A 21,414-nucleotide genomic window follows, 5' to 3' on the forward strand; every position below is an offset into this window, starting at 1 on the left:
AGTCAATCACTTAGCTTGCTTGTTTGAAATTAATTTTATTAACCCAAATTTTCATTCATTATGGTTTTTAGCTGATATGCATGATTCAGTGGAGTGCTTAGAGGGAAATGGTGGCAGGCTTTTCAATTTTTGTGTGTTTAATGGTGGAAAGAACTTTTTTTTTTTTTTTTACCATTCTTTGTATTTTCTAGTTATTTTAATGAGAGAAATCTATGTTTTTAAAATCTGATACATGTGTCTAAAGGAGCATTTTGTGACAATTGATTTAGTTGACCTTGTTTTCATTTGCTAATTGAGTGTATGTTTTATTAAACATATACTGCTTATTTCAGTGTAATGACAGTAAATACTATTTTATTTGTATGCTTACACATCGTGTAACCTGTGCTATGTATGTAAATATGCAGTGTCATCTTTTATTTTAACAGTCCAGATGGTACAGCTTTGACTTAATTAGTATGTTGAGTCCTGTTACAAGAGAATCAAGTTCAGCAAAACAATAGTGCTGTTGGTCAAAGATTCCCATTGTGCAGAGGAGGCTCCGTCTTGTCTTCCTGTGGTTCACTGTGTTGCTTTGAAAATGCTACAAAGTTCACATCCTGATTTAAAAAATAAATTCTGTCTCATAGATTGAACTTCATATATGCCCCACCCGTCCCTCAAGTTAATTGAAAACTTCTATACTGTAGCTGTTACAGTCTTCTCACTGTTCGCTCCTGCTTTTTCTTTTATTTTTCATTTTTTCCCATAAAGAGAAGGACATGCTAATAAGTACCTTTCAAAAAGAAAAGAGGAAGTAAGTAGGAAGGGAAGAAGAGTGTAAAGGTAGGATTTTTAAGAATGAGTTCAGTGAAAAGAATTGGAGAAAGTGACACAAGGCATTCTTTTTAGATGTTTCTGACCAAAGATAGCCAGCATTTATTAATTAAATGTTAAAATAGTCTTGTTATTTAATATGGATTTGGGAGAAGTGGCATTTAAAGATAATAGTACATCTTCAACATTTTAAATTAATGGCTCTTTGGTGTGTTTTATAATTTTAAAGAATTTATATCTGTTTGAAATACAGAGAATACTGCTATATTGAATTCAAACATAATGTATGGAAGTGTTTTAAGTGTCTATTTTTATAATCTATTCATTATTCAGGGGCCAATTAATATGTAGATTATCTGAGTCTTTGGCCTTCTCTTTCCTTACTACTTTGAGGACATTAATCTTTGCTTTTAGTCTCTGAAAAATGGGAGAGAAATAAAAAGGCAACACTTAACAATTTTTCCTGCTTATTAGCAGCAGTAATTAAAGTTTCCTGGGAAGTGACAGGTGCTATAAGCTAAAAGAAAGTTTTACTTCAGCTCTGAGTTTCATTTCTCCATATTATTCTTATCTCCTACTTACAGAGTCAAGTTAATTTTATTTAAAGTACTTAATAAAAGTATTTTACAGGGAAGGATGTAGCATTAGAGACTCTTTTATTCTCTAACCCTTAAGAGATATTCAGAGTAATAATTCATAGTATTATGATCTTTGTCAGGCCAGAAAAGAACATTAAATATAAAAATCTAGAACTCGGAGGCAAAATAAATTGACTCATGACTGGCAAGAAATGCAGGGAAATAGTTGACTTAATAACAGTGATATTCTTGTAACTTCTTGGAAATAATATCCAAATTTGTGAATTCCAGCTCTAGTGTTTTAAATGATATGGCACAATACTTTCTTTTGTTTTTTCTAGTATGGCAGGAGGCTCTAGGAAAGAAAGTTTTAAATGGTTAATTGACATTTTAAACTTGAATTTAGACCTCTAAATTTGATAAAGTTGGCAGTCTTAAATATTTATAATCTGGTACGTAGAAACATCTTTTTTCTTTTACGCTGGCAAACTATAATCTCACTATAAACTTTCAATTAGTACAATGCCCTGCTTTCAGTGAGGGTCTGAGTTTCTTAACCTTCATTTAATTCTTACCTGACACATTACCAGTCTACAGAACACAGCCTGTGGCCACATTCCCAAATGATCCTTTGCAAGGTTTATATAAATAAGGATTATAAGTAAGTAAATAAGGTCCATTCAGATTAGAAGAGACTCACATAGGAGAAAAAGAACACTATAGTTCTGATATGAATGTAACATACCTTACAGTGTCAGAAACACTTAATGGAATAATTTTTAAAAGCCAAATTTTGATAAGTAGGTATTGCTCAATAAAGTTTGTCTGTGAAGGACTCCAAACTGCTCTGTAGCACTTAGAGACAGCCACCACCCAGTGCAGTGACCTCACATGCAAACTGAGATGGTTAATTATTAGGCTCCCAGAATTGTTATGAAACTGAGTTTCTGATATCTCATTTCCAGAAACTTGACTACTTTTGTTGAACTGCTTATTCTGGTAGAATCTGTTTCCACCAGGAAATTCTAGACTGACGAGAAGTGCAGTGCACTAGTCTCCGCCATGACTTATCTCTGATCTTGAGTGCTGTAGAATGTTTGACTCACTCAGGGTATGAAAAGGGAGTTCATTTGATCACTGATTATGCCCAGCCAACTCAGTTGGTCTGGTGGAGCCCCCTTCCAGGTGCCTGTGTTATTCTCTAGGAATACCAAGATGTCAAAAAACAAGTCCAGTCTTAAGTAGACCACAGCTTAATCATTATAAACTGATGGTTTAATATAGCTGACTTTGATAATTACCATATGTAGCCGTGAACAAAACTGTGGGCAGAGAACTGTGGGCTAACTCAGCCCAGTGTATTTGGTAAAGTTTTCACAAAAGAGGGTATGTTTGTATGATGAGTTTTGAATGAAACCGTGAATTGGCAGAAGTGGACAAGGGCATTGCAAGCAGAAGGTCACTAGCAGGAGCAATTCAGTGCAGTGAGGGTATAGGGTAGATACGGATGGGGGAGTGATGGGGAGCTGAAGAGTGTGGCTGAAACCTGACTGGGAAGATCTTTGTTTCCTAGACCAAGGGTCTGAACTTAACTAGGAGCTAACAAGAAGTACCATGATAAGATGAGGGTGCCAAAGAGGTAGCTGGGGAAGATCATTCAGGCAACAATGTGAAGGACTGATGGGGTCAAGAGAGAGTGAGATGATGAGCACCTGAACTAAGTGACACAGGAATAGCAAGTAGGCAGGGCTGGTTTCAGACAGACAGGATAGTAAAATTTAAGCCAAGTAGAAAAGGTAGATATTTGAGCACAATAGAATATTCAATAAAGTACTAAGATGTATAAAATCAAGTACCTAAATATAGGATACAAATGTGCCATGAGTGTTTAGGAATGGGTTTCCTAAAGGCTTTGGGTGATTTGAATAGTTAGAAGAAAGTGAGCAGAGCCTGCCAGTCAGTCTCTTTACTTTTTTCTCTATTTTTAAATATGGGGATGCTGATTTGGAGCAGAGAAAGTGTTACTTTGGCATCTTGTGGCTCAGGACCCAGAGACTTACAGGCATGTATGGTTCTTCACCTGGGTGTTGAAATGTTTGAAGTCAAAGCTCTTTCTTCTGCTGCACGTCACAGTCACAGACCGAGCTTCTGATCACTAGTCCTAGGTGGGGCCTGGTCATCTGCGTTAAAGCTCTTCCAGGAATTGCCTTGTCCTCCTGGTAGCAGGATCCACTGGATTAAAGCTAGTGCAGGCTCACAGCAACAATTAGTTATATGACTGAGGTATGCAGCAGGAAATTGATTTGCTGGTACAGAAACTTATGCGAATTATTTAGAGAATGAAGAGAACATTCATGATTTTCTTTTTGGGGGGTCATTATTGTGACCTCCCTTTATTGTACTGGAAATACATGAAAAGGCTACTTAATATTCCTGTTACAAATTTTATAAGTATCACTCTACGTACATACACACAGAATATATATTAGATCAATATTATGAGTTAAAGCATCTAATAAGTTTTCCTTGCTTGTTTTTTCTTAGTGTGCTTTGGGTTTGGAATAAGCATGAATCTATCATGCTTTCTCCTTTAATCTTGCCTTAGAATGTTAAATTCTGATTCTCAGCAGTTATTTTTGCTATTAAAATTGTAAGTTAAGAAAATAGTAGTTATTCTTAAAGCCATGTTTTTCATAACCATAAACATAACAAACAACATCTTGAGTGTATTGTTAATCATTTCCTGAGTATGACTCATTCTTATGTGAGAAATCTAAACTTTTATCCATCTATTATGTTGATCTTTTATAACTAACTTTAGAGTTGTAGGGGAAATGTTAGTTCAGGTTTATTAAATAGTACACAACCCTGTCCAGAATCTCACTGGTGTAGGGACAGGAAATTACTGTAAATGGATTTATCTGTTTAATTGCAGTAAAGAATTCATTTGTTATAAATGGGTTGAATTTAGAGATTTTGCGAATAAGCCAAGGAGACCTGTCAAACAGGAGATGGTATGCTAGAAGTTGCAGAGGTGTGGTGTTAATACTGTCACCAAAACAGTGTCCAACTTAAGTTGAAAGGTCATTATCCTTCACACTAAATCATAAACTTAAACTCATTACTAGATATTTGAAATTTAAGGATCTCAAGTTCAGTCTTTAGCAGCAGCACATACAAAATACGAGCTGACTCCTAGTAGAAGGGGCTGAACTCCTGTAGGCATGTTTTTTAGCTGGTCTGTTGCTGTTAAGCCAAATGCTTGATCCTGTTCTAGTTCCTCCCCTGGGCATCTCAGCTCCCAGGGCCAGGCCTCCCTGGCTACCCAGATGCACCTTTCTCTCTTCCTTCCCTTTTGGAGAGGCTGCCATACATTGCTTTATACTATTTTCAGAAGTTGATTCCGTCAGTTCCTTTACCCCTCTAACTAGACTTGCCACTCATGACTTCAGTTGAGAATTATCAGATGTAGTATAGTCACGAAAAAATTTAAGGACAGTATTAATGTTAGAGTAGGAGTGTTACTTATCCCAACTCTTAAAAAAATGGGTTCCTTTGTGGAAGTTTTATGCATGAATTTTAAACAGTTCTGTAGAACTAATCTGTAGAAAGTATCATGCCTACTGTTACAATATGACAGGCATGTCCTTAACTTTGTTTTATACGTGAAAAAGAAAAGTGTCAAATTTTTTGAGCAGTTTAGTGAAAATGAATTCAATCTTTTACTTAGTCTTTGGGTTCTCATGAAACAGTTCCTTTTAACCTCAAAGGTTCAGATTTGTATAATTTCATCAGATCATTTCACACTTTGCCTTTGAATATTGTCTTGAATTGTATTTTTATAAGATCAGTTTTTTTCTCAAATCTTTAATCACTCAAAGTTAAAATGTACTTTTTATAAAACAAATCAGATTATTAGGTGTATATAGAAAACTTGATTTTTTTAAATATAATTCTGGAACTTTTATTTAAAAAATTAATTTTCATGCTTGCCTTAGTGTGAATGAGAAACTCTGTCCACCAGTTTTTGAAGTGTTTTTAATTTTGGTTATTTCAGGGTACCTGCTTGGCATTTTTAATACAAATTCTGTATTTCCTCCCGTTCGTCTGTAGGATACTGCTATTGTTCATCCAGTTCCCATTCGTATGACTCCAAGCAAAATCCACATGCAGGAAATGGAACTTAAAAGAACTGGCAGTGGTAAGGAAGTTGTTGCTGGGTTGTATCTTAGTTTAGTGGGTTATATTTTAGATTAGCATCAAACCAAAATACACAGGTAATCATTCTGAGTTCAGGTTTCTTTTGTTAATTGCTTATTTTTTAACATAGTACTTTCTGCAATTATATTTGTACTGTGTGTGTGTGCTTGTATATTTTTTAAAATTTATATTACAGTTTTAAAAGCAAATTATTGAATTTAATTTATAAAGTTTTTAAATAAGGACGTTTGGAAAACGTGACTTTTCTAATACCCCGTGGGTTCTTATGATCATTCTTGTGAATTTACATTTAAAGTATGTTCAAATTTTAACCGAAGAGGTATATGTTAAAGTGAATCTTGACTTTGAAATAGTATATTTTGCTTAAACTCTTGAAGTTTCTCCTCATTTTAGATTAAATGTTTTAGTTAGGGTCTCTCACAGATAGATTTGTTTTCTATGTAAGTCAACAACATAAATTACTTATTTTACAGTCATTTGTGTGGTGTTTTATTTAACTAATTGCCCTACAGGGATAAAATTAACAAAGTATGAACATGCAGATTGACTCTTTCATTATAAAGTATCTTCTGTTGTGGCAGAAAACAAAATTCTATATAAATAGGTTTATGTTTGTCCTATTAAATATTATTTTGTCTTACATTTCATGGATTTACTTGCTACTTCTTCAGAGTATTGAAACAAAGTCTTGTACTCTGAGGTTTATGAATTTATTAATTCAGATACCTATATCTTGTATTTTTACCTATTAATTGTCTCCTAGATCATACTAATCCCACTAGCCCATTACTGGTGAAAACATCTGACCTTTCAGAAGAAAATAAGATAAATTCATCAGTGAAATTTGCTTCTGGAAATACTGTAGGTAAGTGAAAGATAGAGTAGCATCATCCATTTGAGGTTTATTAAGTCTGGACTTAGAGTCTGAATAATTCAAATATATAACCATTTAATATTATCTTCACTGGATAATGCAGAGAATAGTCAGTCATTTTAAACACCCTACCCTCTGTATGAATAACTGGTTGTCCATTGCCACTGAACCGTCTTCAAGGCAGGCCTCCTGTTTGCCATCCCTCTCAACTAGCCAGATTTTGTATGTTGGCTCTTTCCCACTAGCTCCTTTCTTTCTCTCTCACAAGAAATTGGGTATATATTCATTCATTCAGCCAATGTTAATGGAATACTATGTGCCAGGCTCTGTTCTAGCCACTGGGGATTCAGCAGTAAACAAAACAAAACAAAAAAATCTTTGCCCTTTTGGAGTTTACATTCTGTAGGGGAGGTAACAGAAAAAAAGGACTCCTATCTTAGGAGATAATTAACACCCTGGATAAAAATTAAGTTGTGAAAGGGGAGAGGGAGTGACATTTTGAATAAGGTGATCAAAGAAGGCCTTACAAAAGATGACATTTGAGTTAAAACTTGAAGGAGACAAGGAATTGGGCTGTGTGAATATCTGAAGGAAGGATGTTTAAGGCACAAGGAACAGCCAATATGAAGCCCTGGTTTAGGGAAGATGCCTTATTTACTGGGAACAGCAAGCAAACACCCGAAATAGAACTAGTTAGTAAATTTGGCAGGTAGAGGTAGCAAGTGGGAGAATAGTAACTGGGGAGCAGTGTAAGACTGACTTTTACTGAGTAAGACGAAAAGCCATTTAGAAGGTTTTTTTTTTTTTGCGGTACGCGGGCCTCTCACTGTTGTGGCCTCTCCCATTGCGGAGCACAGGCTCCGGACACACAGGCTCAGCAGCTGTGGCTCACGGGCCCAGCCGCTCTGCAGCGTGTGGGATCCTCTCGGACCGGGGCACGAACCCGTGTCCCCCGCATCGGCAGGCGGACTCTCAACCACTGCGCCACCAGGGAAGCCCGATTTAGAAGGTTTTTGAATGGAGAAGTGACATAATCTGACCTTCCTTTTTTAGCAGGATCATTCTGGCTGCTGTATTGGGAATAGGCCAGAAGAAGGCAAGAGTTCAAACAGGGAAAGACCATTTTAGGAAACAGTTATAACAATACAGGCAAGAGAAGATGATAGCTTGGCCTAGGGTGGTAGCAGTAGAAGTGCTGAGAAGTGGTCAGATTCTGGTTAGATTTTGGTAGGAAAAGACCACAGGATTTGCTTGAATGTGAAGGGGTGGGGGTGGGGGGGTCACGAGTGGTTCAAGGGATCTTAGCAACTGGGAATTGACAGAGTCTGTGGTAGGAGAAGGTTTGTGGTGGGGGGAGAGTAGGAGTTCAGGTTAGGACATGATAAGCTTGAGATGCCTATTAGAACATCCAAATGGAAGTTTGTTAATTTTAGCATCCTTCTTGTACCAATTAAGTAAACTTCTCAGTGACTTGACAATAAAAAGGAAAGGGATACATTTTGAAATGAAACTAAACCAAATAACCAGTCCCTTCAATTTATCACTCTTGAAAGGTATGAGTAGTATTTCTTCACATTATCCCTAGAGTTTCTATTTTAAAACTTCTTTACTGCTTCGCAACTCTTAGTCTGCTTCTGGGATTCTCTTCTCCTTCATAAGACTTTGAGGAAATTGAAAATGATATTACCTCAGGTGAAAAATTGGTACCCTCTGGTTAATTTCATAAATTTTATTATTGTCTAAGCACGTTTTATTCCCTTGTCAAATTGTTAAAAATTTTACATTAACAGTTTTGAAGTTAGCTTTTTTACTTAAGATATTTCTAATTTATTCTTTAAAAATGAATTTTTTCATTACAAAAATTATTCACACTTGTAGAAATGTAATAAATAAAAATAAGAAAATGAAAATTACTTGTAATCTCACTATTCTACGAGTGACCGTGATTAGCATTCCTTGTCAACCTTAATCCTCATTCTGTGCATGTTATATTCTTATATGAAATGAAACTGTAGTATATGTACTGTTTTCTATCCTCCTTCCATGTAACTTATTTTGAATATTTCTCTGTTATTAAATAATAACTTTTTTAGATTGTAACTTGTTCTCTGTGCATAGTATTGTGTTGTGTAGATAGTCCATAATTTATTTGATTTATATCTAATTTTTTACAGTTAGTAATACTATGATGAAATGTTAACGTGTTAGCCAATCTTTGAATATCTCTGACTTGAAACAATAATTCAGTTATATAAATGATTATTATTAAATAGGATATATCCCATTTATCAGCAGATGGTTACAGTAGTTCAGATTCTTTTACTTCGGATCCAGAACAGATTGGGAACAATGTAACTCGTCAAAGGTTAGTGTTTCTGTCAATAAAAAGCATAACTAAAATATCTTGTTAATGTTTTAATATTTAAAATTATTTAAAACCAAGTATAAGTTATTTTTCTCTATTCTTCAGCTCTGCACTTCTCTAAAGGCTGTTAGGTTACCTACTGATTTATGTAAAAGAGAAATGATTTTGATTCTTTCCAACTTTAATAGGAAAACAGAAGGAACCGTTATGTGTTCATGGTATTCTGTGGAAGGTTTAAAATGAGCTGATAATTTTTTGGCAGTAGTGGTTGAATACAGTCCTTTTTGTAGCTCATCAGTGAGAGTCTATTTAAGTAAGAAATGTGCATATTTCCTTTCATAGCCTTATGGGCAAGTACCAAAAAAATTCAGTGTTTTAAAATGTCATCTGGAAGCACAGCCCAGTGCTGGACTACCTACCCACCCTGAAGATCTGCATTATATATAACGTCTCAGACACAAACAAAAAAAGGTGTGGGGTAGGGTGAGGGTAGCAAGGGCTCTGTCTACAAGGGCTTCACCGTCCACTCAGAACTGTGCACAGGACAGAAGCATCTTTCTCCCCTGCTTTTCACGCATTGTAAGAGCCTTTTGCCACACTCCTGGAGGATATATGGAGAGAGTGGTAATATAGAATCTCTGAAGAGCTCACACAGTCAAAAGGCTGCTTTTTCATATATCTTAGAGTTCTCAGCCAGTTTGGATTTTAGTCTACTTTTTATTCCTAGTAGTGAGGATCAGATTGCTAAAGTCCATGAGACTCTTCAGAATACATAGGAGACTTCGGTGGCCAGTAAGTGAGTCTCGAGAGAGGGTTGAGCATGAGGATAAATAATCACCTCTAAAATGAGAGGGCCTGTGGTAACACAGGAATGGGCATCTCACATAGTTGAGCCACATTCTACCTCAGCTTACCAAACTTTAAGTAAGTTGAAGGCTAACCGTATGTGAAAGTAGAGTTTCTCTTTTTTGAAAATAGCTTTTGAGACTAGTATTATCTTTAAATGAATGAAAAAACATTACTCTAGGTTAGAAGTCTACCTTGAATTCATGTTAATAACTAACTTTCTTTTTAAATTTTTTGAAATTTTGTTGACTGTATAATTATAAAGAAGGTTATTTGCTATATTAAATAACTACTTGTTGAATGCACATCATAAACAGTACTGTTTATTCATTGTAATACTTGTCTGTCCTCTGGAGAAAATGTCACACCAATAAGATCCTTTGCTGCTTAGCTGAGTTTGAATGCTTAAGAAGAAAAAAGAAAAGCTCCAATGTCAGTAGCATGACCAATTGTAACGGGGCGAATTTTGCAGGTCTCATTCAGGAATGTCGCCTGATAACACTGCACCACCACCTCCCCCTCCAAGGCCTCAGCCCTCTCATTCTAGATCGTCATCTTTAGATATGAATCGGACCTTTTCAGTCACCACAGGTAGGGGTTAGAGAACCATAATATATATTAAATACATTAAATATATTAAGCTAAAGATACACAGTATTTTCTCTTATTTTTTTATATTTATATGAAGAAAAATTTTGAATAGAAAAAGTATCAAATGAGAGGGAATTTTTTTCTCTTAATGACTACCTAAATTGAGTTCAAATGATAACGATGGGAACCTGAGAGATGCCACAAGAGATTTTAAAAGAACGATGTGGGGGTATCAAGGAGGGAAAGCTAATAGGTCTTAAATTACATGACAAAAGAGAAAGAAGAGTCATAACTTACTCAAAGGTTTTAATTTTTATATGACTGGTCATATTGTTATCATGCTGGTGGAAATAGAGAAGTTAGGACGGAGGGTGATGATGTTCTGTTTTTGATATTATGCGTTTGGAATGATGAGAAAAAAGAGAAATAATCAACAGGCCATTGGACTTGTGGGTTAGGGAAGATTGATGTATTGTTTGAGAATCATTTACATAGAATTAATAGGCTGAAGTGTTAAATGAGAGAAAATTTGGAAGTCTTCATATTTGATAGCTAAAGAGCAATCAGAAATATGGGAAGAAAACCAAGAATGTATAGTGTCATGGAAATAGGGAGGAGCAAGACAAGAGTGCCTCATGCAGGAGAGCCAGAGAAATGAGGTCTGAGAAGAGGCCATGAGGTTTGACCACATCTAGACAGTTTTGCAAGTTATATATGGCTTCCAATACCATATGTTGGTATTGGAAATCTTTTATCATTTGATCACATTCAGCCTGTCTGTTCTATTAGCAAAGTAATTATATTTTTACAAAAAGAAGACTTGTGTGTTCACACAGGACAGCAACAGGGTGGAGTTGTTGCCCAACCTCCTGCAGTGCCTCCAAGACCACAGCCCTCACAGGTAATTCTCCTAGGTAGTCACTGCTAAGCATCAGCTATTATAGTCCCCTTAGTCAATTTGTCTATTAGGTCTTTGATTCTATTCTAGAATTATTCTGAAGATCAGGAAGTACATAATTGTCATTCTTAATGTGCATTTATTAATAATTCAGGGAAGGGGACTTCCCTGGTGATGCAGTGGTTAAAATCCACCTGCCAATGCAGGGGACACAGGTTCGAGCCCCGGTCCAGGAAGATCCCACATGCCGCGGAGCAACTAAGCCCGTGCGCCACAACTACTGAGGCCCACGCGCCTAGAGCCTGTGCTCCGCAACATGAGAAGCCACCGCAGTGAGAAGCCCGCGCACCACAATGAAGAGTAGCCCCTGCTCACTGCAACTAGAGAAAGCCCGAGAGCAGCAACAAAGACACAACGCAGCCAAAAATAAATACATTTATAAAAAAATAGTAATAATTCAGGAAAGCTAGGTCTTATTTTAGAAGATAAGGATTCCAATAATGATTTGAGTTATTTTTTGAAAGAGGCTCAGAAGTGAACCAAAGGATAATGTCTTGACAAAGGAGGGTTTAGAGGAAAGAGCAGTGGATTGGGAGATACGAGGTGTCCATGTTATGTCCTGGATCTAGCAGTGACTCAGAGTAACCTCCCTGCATCTCCCTGGATTTGTTACTGCGTCAGTGAAGGAAGTGTTAGACGACTTCTGCACCCACCCTGCCAGGTCGAAGTTGTTTGCATCTGCATAAAACTGTTATGTTCCAAGATAGATTCTGGACTATAGCTTAGTTTTATGTGACTGACTGGCCTACCTTTTACATGAATGAGTTTGGTTGATTTTTCTGAGTTAGATTCTTATAATGAAGTTGCTTATTTGCAGTTAAAAAGATGGTTTCCTAATCATCAAAGACACTGAAATTTGGATATTCCAGTATTTATTTTATCTAAAGTGCCAACAAAAATGCTTTTACTGTGTTAAGCTGTGAAACCCAGTGAGTTGGTCTCTTGACTCAAGAACCAGTCTAGTGCAAAAGACAGAACTGTAAACAACACTTACAGTAAAAGTGCTGCAGTAGACTTATTTATAAAATGCTTTGGCACAGCTTTTCTAGCTGGTAAAGTCAGGGATCACATTGAAAAGGTCTAAGTAAGATGAAGTAAGTTAGACTTAAGCAGAGACTTGAAAGATAAAATGGTATTTCTTGGGGAGAGGGCATTACAACCACAAGGAATGGCATAGAGGTGTAAGGTAAGCCTGGCATATTCTTCAAGGAAAAACCATTGAGTTCAGTACAACTAGAGTCATGGGAAAGGAAATTAAAGAGGTGGAAAAGGGGCAGAGCATCTCCTATATCATACTAAGAAGGTGGAATTTTTCTTATAGGATATAGAGAATTTTTAAAGAGACTTTTTAAAGAGACTTCAGATTTATTCCTGTAGCATCCTGTACTTCTTTTGTCATAAAACTCCTCACACGGTATTTTAAATCCTTGTTTATTTATCTCTTGTCCTGCACTAGGCTTTATTAGGGGATGGACCTTACTTGTTTATTCACTATTATATCCATAGTGCTTGGCCAAAAGTAGATACTCAATAAATTTATTTTTCGATTGAAGACTTTAGAAGACTTGATCTGGCAAAGGAGTGGAGGACAAATTGAAGAAACGTGCATTGGCGTGTCAGAGAGTAGCTAGAGCATGGGTTTGCACACTTTAAAAATAACAATCTTTTTAGAAACATAATGAAACATTTTAAAAAATAGCTTTTTTATAGAATGAACAATTATGCAGTAGCCCAATTAAGAAAAAAATAGATGCATGGGGGGAATCAGAGATTAGGGCCAGAACTTCCCCTCTCCTGTGATGCCCTTTCTTTGCAATAAGAATTTTGTAAAAGTATCTTTTTTATTGGAGGTTTGTCATCTTAATTTTTTTAGTGTCTTAGCATTTCACTTAAGGTTTTTTAGAGCTAAATGTTACTGTAGCTCACCTCCCTGAATTTCCAGCTAGTAAAAAGAGCATCCTTATAATAAATTTTCAGAGAAAAAGAAAGCTCCTCTCTGACACTGGTAACACCAATAAAATGTCTGTTCTTCTGTCCTAAACCCTCATATAGGCTGCTGGTCCCGTTGTGCATCGCCCGGTGGATGCCGATGGCCTGATAACTCACACTAGTACCTCACCTCAGCAGATACCAGAACAACCAAATTTTGCAGATTTCAGCCAATTTGAAGTATTTGCTGCATCAAATGTAAATGAAGAACAAGATGATGAAGCCGAGAAGCATCCAGAGGTCTTGCCGGTCAGTTTTCAAGGGCTTATCTAATTTTCCGCTGGGAATCTTCTCATATCATGCTCAGAAGCCAGTCTTTAAACAGAGGAACCCCTAAAAGAGCAAATAATAGAAGGGGCCTCAGCGAATAAAATATCTGCTGCTGCTTCTTTTAGAGGATTTATATTCCCTAGGTCAGTGCTTCTCAATTTCTTATTGTCCTCAGACACCTGCTGGTTGCATAAAATGCTTAATAAGAATCAAAATCTGGGTGAGGGGTAGCTGTCACATGAAAAGACACAAGCACAACCATCTGGTCTTGGCTAAAATACTGTTCTGGGAGTTGCACCTTAATGCTAAACATCTCGTGTGATTTGGTAAACATTTCTGTGTAATAAGAGGCTATGGTTACCATAGCTACATTCAGTTTGTATGAGACTAAGTCACTTTATGGGGGGGTTGCATCTTACTGCTAAGCATTTGATTTTGTGATTTGGTGAAGATTGTATGAGAGGAAGTCACGTTAGTTAGACTTAACAGTCTACAGGATGTCGAAATTTAATCTTTGCAGACAGTGTTCTGGGAGGTTCTTTAGTTCTAGCAGCACGAACTTCTCTAGGGATCCCTGTCGTCGCTAAGTGTAAATGTGGAGTTGGAGGGAATGGGAATTCTGGAGTCCATTCTGATTGTTTCAATTTATACTGATCTTCTCTTAACACATCCAAAAATCTGCTTGTTTGACTGGCATAATTTAGACGAAGTGTTCTTATAGGTCTGATCCATGGAAAGTTTTCTACTAGCCACTTCTTCAATCCTGCAACTTTCTGCCTGGCCTGGGGCTACTAGGGAAATGGGCTGCACCTCCAGGAAGGCAGGGTGGGCCTAAGGGGAGTGCAGGTGTGTACAGGGTACTGGTACTTAACTCGCCTGGAATGGATGCTTCCCCTCCCCCAACCAAAGAACTTCCCAGACAGTGCTGCATCCTCAGCCACCCCCCACCCCCTCAGAGATTTATTACCTCCCCTCTCTGCCCTTTAGTAGTAGAGAATGATCATTTTATAAAGTATTCTCAAATTCCCTCTCATCTTCATCTCAGGTTTCTTATTGTTAGAATGAATATTTTATAAACATTTAACTCTGATTTGTTACATGTATATTTATTCATATATGTATATTACTTATATATAATTTGTGATAATAATATATTCATCTCTAGGTTGAAAAAGCTTCTGATCCTGCAAGTTCTCTTCGAGTTGCCAAAACAGACAGTAAAATTGAAGAAAAGACAGCTGCTAGCGCTCCCGCCAATGTGGTATACAGAAGTCTTTTTAAATATTGATTATTTTATGCATATGAAAAGTTATATGAGATAATTTGAAAACCTTAGAAATAAAGTTCGAGATGATCTAACTCATTCCACTGCCTTTAACTGTAATATGCTTAGTCCATCTCAGAACACAGTCCACCTAGAGATAGAGATGATAGCCTATCATTTGTATTAATGCATGCCACAGGTTCTCAAATCTTAATGTGGTTATTACATTCTTTCAGACATATAAAGTAGAGCTTCCTTATTTGTCATATTTAGTTTCTCTTATTGCAGTTATGAGTATAATAGGGGAAAATTATCAACCTTTAAGGTTTATGTTATACTGTGTGCTCTTTTTCTTTAACTGTCTTAGGAATGATTTTTTTCCCAAAAATTAATTATGAAAAATTTTAAACATACAGAAAGGTTGAAAGAATTTTACATTGTACATTAGTAAACCCACACCTTGATTATACCATTAGTATTTACTATACTTTATTTTTCTTCCAGTTTTATTGAGATGTAATTGACACACAACACTGTATAAGTTTAAGAAGTACAGCATAAAGATGTGACTTACATACATCATGAAATGACTGTCACAATATGTTTAGTGAATGTTCTTCATTTCATATAAATACAAAATGAAAGAAATAGAAAATATATGTTTTTCCTTGTGTTAATATACTTGCTTTATATCTCCATCCTTCTCTCTAACTATATCAATCCTTCTTATCTGTTGCTTGCATTTCAAAGTAAATTACAGATATCAGGACACTTCCCCTTGAGAAAAAAATTTTGGTAACTTTTTTTTGTCATCATTAAGACATTCCCAGTAGTCATGAAAACAGTGAGTGTTTCTGAAAGTGCTTAAATTCTGCTTTCTGGACACTTTAATTTTTACTACATTAGTAGTTCTGTGATTTTTTTAATAGTGAATTTTATTTTTGTCAGTTAATGGCAATAAATTAAAAATAGCACTTAACCAAAGAGATGGCATTTGACTCTTGTTTTTATTTATTAACAGGTCAGATCAGGTTATGGTAAATATCAGAATACCATATTTGAGTCTGCTGAGGACACATTCACAGTTACCAATAAAATGTCCACTCATTTTCAAAAATTATAATTATTGTGCATCTTAGTGATGGATTTTTAAAGAATTGCCTAGTTTTCCACTTCTTTATAAATTGTTTTATTCATTAAGATAATATATCTTAGGATTTTTGAGTAGGAAAGTCTATGGAGATAATGGATGCATATTTCTGGAGACTCCCTTTTATAGTTATTGAACAGGTATATATCGCGTGTGTATCATATTTATGTTAAAACTGAATATGATAGCTTTGAGTCACAGAATTCGGGCCTCAAGGAGCTTATTATGTCACCCTATAAAAAAATTTGTCTAGTAGGTACATTTACAATTGTAGTGTCACTAGGAACGTTCTTCCCCACTGCAATTTAAGTCAGTTGTTGCCACAGATATATAAATTGTTTCAAAGTAGTACAGGTGACTCTTAATTTTTGGAGAATGAATGGCTTAACAAAACCATATGATGTTGGCAAAGTGCTAACTAACTGTGAATGTCTTCAAGAAATGCTCATTATGAATGGAATTCTTGTCTCCTAGAGCAAAGGCACAACACCTCTTGCTCCACCACCTAAACCTGTTCGAAGGAGATTAAAATCAGAAGATGAATTAAGGCCAGAAGTTGATGAACATACACAAAAGACAGGTGTCCTAGCTGCTGTTCTTGCATCACAACCTTCTATTCCTAGGTAATCAAAGCCATTCCTGAACACATGTAACTACTAGAAACAAAAAGCACAGCAATTAAAAATATCAAACGGAAAGGAATTATGGTCAGACTAGTCTTGTAGGTGAGCATAGGCTTTTCACTGCTCCTCTTTGAGAGTTTTCTCATTTATGAGCGGGTAGAATATTCTTCCCACTTTTTTCCCTTCTATTATTAAGTTCAATTCCAATTCCATTTTTACACTCTATTGCAAATCCTGGAGCAGACTTTAAAATTTATAGTGCACAGGGACTTCTGTGCTGGCGCAGTGGTTAAGAATGTGCCTGCCAACGCAGGGGACATGAGTTCAATCCCTGGTCTGGGAAGATCCCACATGCCACGGAGCAGCTAACCCCGTGCACCACAACTACTGAGCCTTCGCTCTAGAGCCCGTGAGCCACATCTACTGAAGCCTGCGTACGTAGAGCCCGTGCTCCAAAATAGGGGAAGCCACTGCACTGAGAAACCCATGCATCACAATGAAGTGTAGCCCCCGCTCACCGCAAGCAGAGAAAGCCCAGGCACAGCAACAAAGACCCAATGCAGCCAAAAATCAAATATAATAAAATTTAAAAAAAAATCTTAACCTTAAAAAAAACAATTACCATGCACAGTAACACTGATGTTTTAACTATGGTAGTTCTAGACCAGGAATTGGCAGACAAGGGCTCATGGGCCAAAGTCAGCCCATGGCCTGTTTTTGTAAGGCCCGTGAGCTAAGAATGGGCTTTTACATTTTTGTAAAACAGAGAAGAGAAAAAGAAAAGATACAAAAAAAAGAAGAACGTTCAGCACAAATGGTATGGCCCGCAAAACTTAAAATACTTAACTTCTGACCATTTACAGAAAAAGTTTGCTGATGCTTGCTCTAGACTGTCTTAAACTCAGGTGATTGTACAGAATAATCATTAAAACAATAACTACAATAATTAAGCCTCTGAAGCTTAGATACTTTTGGTGGAGCATTAAAACTGAGCAAGTGAGGTTGAGCTATGCTAACAAGGCAAAGATGCTTCCTCTGCATTCTGGGTTTAGAGATCAGGGAAGAATGGAGAGAATTTAAAGATAAAAAATGAAGGTAATTTTTTTTATCTTCTCAGGTCTGTTGGAAAAGATAAGAAAGCTATTCAGGCGTCAATTAGACGCAATAAGGAAACCAACACAGTTTTGGCCAGATTGAATAGTGAATTGCAGCAACAATTAAAGGTAATGTAGTTTCTGAATCTTTATTTGGGAAGTTCCATGGACTCAGAGCCTCTTAGTGTTGAACTGGAACTTGGAGGAGATCCAGCAATTCTTACGCTAGTATGAAATTTTACATGTAGCAAGAGAAGTGTAGATCTCAAGTGTTTTATATGCCTTTGAGTCCTTTAATATTAAAAAGAATTTCCTGTACTCAATTCTGGTATGATTGCCTTATCCTACATGTATATAAGGCATCATATTCCTAAAATGTTTCTTAACTTTCATAATGAGACCCAAGAGCAGAAATGTTGTGACCTCAGATACCTCCAGTATCACGTGTGGCTCTCTACACTCTAAGTCTAAAATGATTTGAGTATTGTTAATTTATCCTTTTATCAAAGACAACTCAGATTCTATTAAAATGACTTAAACAGGTCTAAAGATGAGGGATGGGGGCAATTTAGATCATCTCTGCAGTAGAAAAGACGAGCCTTAATAGAAATGGTGCTTAGAGCCGGTGTGTAACTACTGTCATCTGTACTTGAGAGGAATGAGTTTGGTTTTCTTACTACTAACCATGATTTCTTTGAACCCCTACAAAAAAAGCTAACAGCCAGAATCATTTATGACTCATCAACATCATGAAGCATTCATGTCTTATAAACCAGTGGTTCTCAAACCTTAATGTATATATGCTTAATTAGGGGTCATGTTAAAATGAACATTTTGATTTATATCAGGTATGGAGTGGGACCTGAGAATTCTGCAATTTCTAATAAGCTTCCAGGTGATGAAGATGCTGCTGGACTGTTGGCTCCACTTTGAGTAGCAAGGTTGTAAACCACAAAGATGAGGAAAGAGTCCACGGAAATGTAAAATGAATACAGAGTTAGTTGAGTCCCATAACATTCTTTTCATATTCCTTATCTAGCCTTTATCACATTGTCCATATCTATGGCACATTTGTCTCTCTGTCCTAGTAAAACTGAACTTGTTGAGGGTAAACCATAATCATTTCTGTTTAGGGTGACCATGTAATGTTCAAACCAAGGTACTTTTTTTTTTTGGCTGCGTCGGGTCTTAGTTGCGGCACGCGGGATCTTTTGTAGCAGCGTGCGGGCGCTTCGCTTTGTTGTGGTGCACAGACTTCTCTAGTTGTAGCATGTGGGCTCCAGAGCACATGGGCTCTGTAGTTGTGGCGCGTGGGCTCTCTAGTTGCGGCACACGGGCTTAATTGCCCCGTAGCATGTGGGATCTTAGTTCCCCAACCAGGGATCGAACCGGTGTCCCCTGCATTGCAAGATGGAGTCTTAACCACTGGACCACCAGGGAAGTCCCCAAACCAAGGTACTTTTGAGAGAAAAGAGAGAGATGTGTTAATAGGCCAGGACATCAGAGATAAACTGAGACTGTCCTAGATAGATTTGTAACTATCGTGTCTCTGTCCCCAAAACCTCGCACGTTAGGCATTTGATAAACGTACGTTAAAGGGATAATATTCTTGTATTAACTCTCTGATCAAAGAAGATATTCATAGCTGTTCTATTATTATGAATTTGGTCCATTGTAAAGGAAGAATGTAAAACTCATGACAAGCTTGCTAGTACCATACCTCGAAGATGAAAGTTTTATTAATGCATGTTTTTCTGAAGAACTAAGGAAAATCATAGCAACATGTATATAGGAGCTATTTTAAAAATCACTTTTCTCATTACCTCTGAGGACAGAAAATAGGAAGTATGGTACCAAATAGGAAGAGGTCATCCTGTTTAAAACACTATACTATTAGTATGATAGAGAAAAAGAAAAAAGGAAAATGGATGAATTAGAAGTTGTGGGCTATCTGAAAAGTCTGCTCAAAATCAACAGTAATTAGAAATTCTGATTACAAAATACATTTATTCATTGTGAAACTGAAACTCAAAAGGAGGTTCAGGAGTCGTTATGACCAGATGTGATCACCAGGGGAAAGAATCTGTGTTAACTGACTCATCTACAGTTACTACAGGGGGTAGGCGTTTTGCAAAATTCATGCATCAGTAGGTATCATTTGCAAATATTGGATTTTCTGATAATGAAACAAAAAACATTTTATTACCCTGACTTAAGAAATAAAGATTTAATTAAGATATTTTAACATTACATACATATAAAGAAACTACATTTCTAAAGTAAAGTATCCTTTGAAAATATGAAGTTGTCCTTCCTCTTCTTAACAAATTTAAATTGTTTTACTGAATGCAGAGCTGTTGTTAGATGTGCCTTCATTTTTATACATGTTGAAACGTAACTTGGCTTTACATCTTTTTCAGGATGTTCTTGAGGAGAGAATTTCCCTGGAAGTTCAACTGGAACAACTTCGACCATTCTCTCACCTATAAGCCAATTGCCGTTAACTGTGAACATACCCATTTTTAAGCGGTTTTGGGTTCAAAGCCAATTTGGAGACCCAAACATTCAGCTCACTGCTTAATTCAACATTAAATTTTATGATTCTGTTTCGCCCTATGTGTTCACCATTGTATTTAAGTACCTTTTATTTTTTAATTGCAACAATAAAAGGGTCAGGATGACTTCGTGGAGGGTAATGTTGTGTTTGTTGGCACAGCCCGCCCTTGTTGCTCCGTAGCGTTAGGTGTACATCCATAACATTGGTCCATTAAACTTACGTGGCCAGAACCTCTCACTGCTTGGATTTAGAGAACGGGCTTCTCATTTACACCTCGAGCACAGACTCAGAAATATTTACAAAAGGAGACAAAGTTAAATAAACTGTCAGTTTGTCTTTAGGTTTAATACTTAACATAAAGAATCCAAAAATCTTTAAAATGCGTTTCCTATTTAATTTTTGATTTGAAAGAACTGTATGGTATAAGGCATTCGTTAACCATAAGCTCTGCCATAATTAACATTCTTCAAGAGTCACATGGTACTTTCAGACTTTTCCACATCAACTTGGTGGGCAGATTTTATGTTTTCCTTGTGAAAATTTGATCAGTTTCACCTGTGACTTAAACTTGCTTATGTGTGAGATTTTAATTCCACAACAGTCATGTAAACTTACAAATTAACTGTGAAGACAGGCCTTTTTAAATTGTCCCCTAGAAGCAAAAGGAAAGTGTTGACACCACAAACAACGTAAGTACTGTCCACTTGCAAACATCACCACTTTTTGCATGATTTATGTACTTAACTCTCAATTAGAAGCTTATGCTCATCAGCCTCTACAAGTTTTTTCAAGTAATATGTTTTAAAATTTCTGAGGACCTTAATTATTCACAGAATAAATGGAAATTCCTTAAGGTTCCTAGTTTATCTTGAGCTATCTTGTTACTCATTCTTTTGCCATAGAGAGAGGTTTTTCCTGTTAACAAAGGGATTCTGAAGTTTGTTCTATTCAGGATAATGTAGCGTCTCAGGATTTGTTTTGTATTAGATTATATTTTCATTTTGATCACATTTGTAAGTTTGCATTTATTGCTGACTAACAGCAGATATTCCTTTAACGTTTTCTTCTGTCTGTGGCATCATAGATGTTAAGCTGCATGGATATATCATAAAAGAATCAAAAGCGTGATTTTACACTAATAAAACAGTATTTTAACTTTTGTACATTTTTTAACAAGAATTTAAATTTTTAAGAATTAGAAGGAATTTGTATTTTGCT

The 21,414-nt window shown here is 36.3% G+C and overlaps 1 protein-coding gene across 6 annotated transcripts in view; it reads left to right on the plus strand.

Annotated features, from left to right (window-relative positions):
- Window positions 1-20,320, plus strand: part of REPS1 (RALBP1 associated Eps domain containing 1) — an 80,088-nt gene extending 59,768 nt beyond the window's left edge. For 3 of the 6 annotated variants that reach the window (XM_060115108.1, XM_060115112.1, XM_060115110.1), the window contains 10 exons: window positions 5,508-5,595; window positions 6,379-6,480; window positions 8,782-8,854; window positions 10,173-10,291; window positions 11,128-11,192; window positions 13,302-13,487; window positions 14,674-14,769; window positions 16,397-16,545; window positions 17,663-17,768; window positions 20,060-20,320. In XM_060115108.1, the coding sequence (XP_059971091.1) occupies window positions 5,508-5,595; window positions 6,379-6,480; window positions 8,782-8,854; window positions 10,173-10,291; window positions 11,128-11,192; window positions 13,302-13,487; window positions 14,674-14,769; window positions 16,397-16,545; window positions 17,663-17,768; window positions 20,060-20,128 (1,053 nt within the window). In that variant the 3' untranslated portion in view covers window positions 20,129-20,320. The remainder of the gene's footprint in view (window positions 1-5,507; window positions 5,596-6,378; window positions 6,481-8,781; window positions 8,855-10,172; window positions 10,292-11,127; window positions 11,193-13,301; window positions 13,488-14,673; window positions 14,770-16,396; window positions 16,546-17,662; window positions 17,769-20,059) is intronic. The other 3 variants (XM_060115109.1, XM_060115113.1, XM_060115111.1) reach the window with 2 other exon arrangements.
- Window positions 20,321-21,414: the final 1,094 nt, after the last annotated feature.

This window comes from Mesoplodon densirostris, chromosome 12, assembly GCF_025265405.1.
Source record: "Mesoplodon densirostris isolate mMesDen1 chromosome 12, mMesDen1 primary haplotype, whole genome shotgun sequence".
Classification (NCBI taxonomy): Eukaryota; Metazoa; Chordata; class Mammalia; order Artiodactyla; family Ziphiidae; genus Mesoplodon; species Mesoplodon densirostris.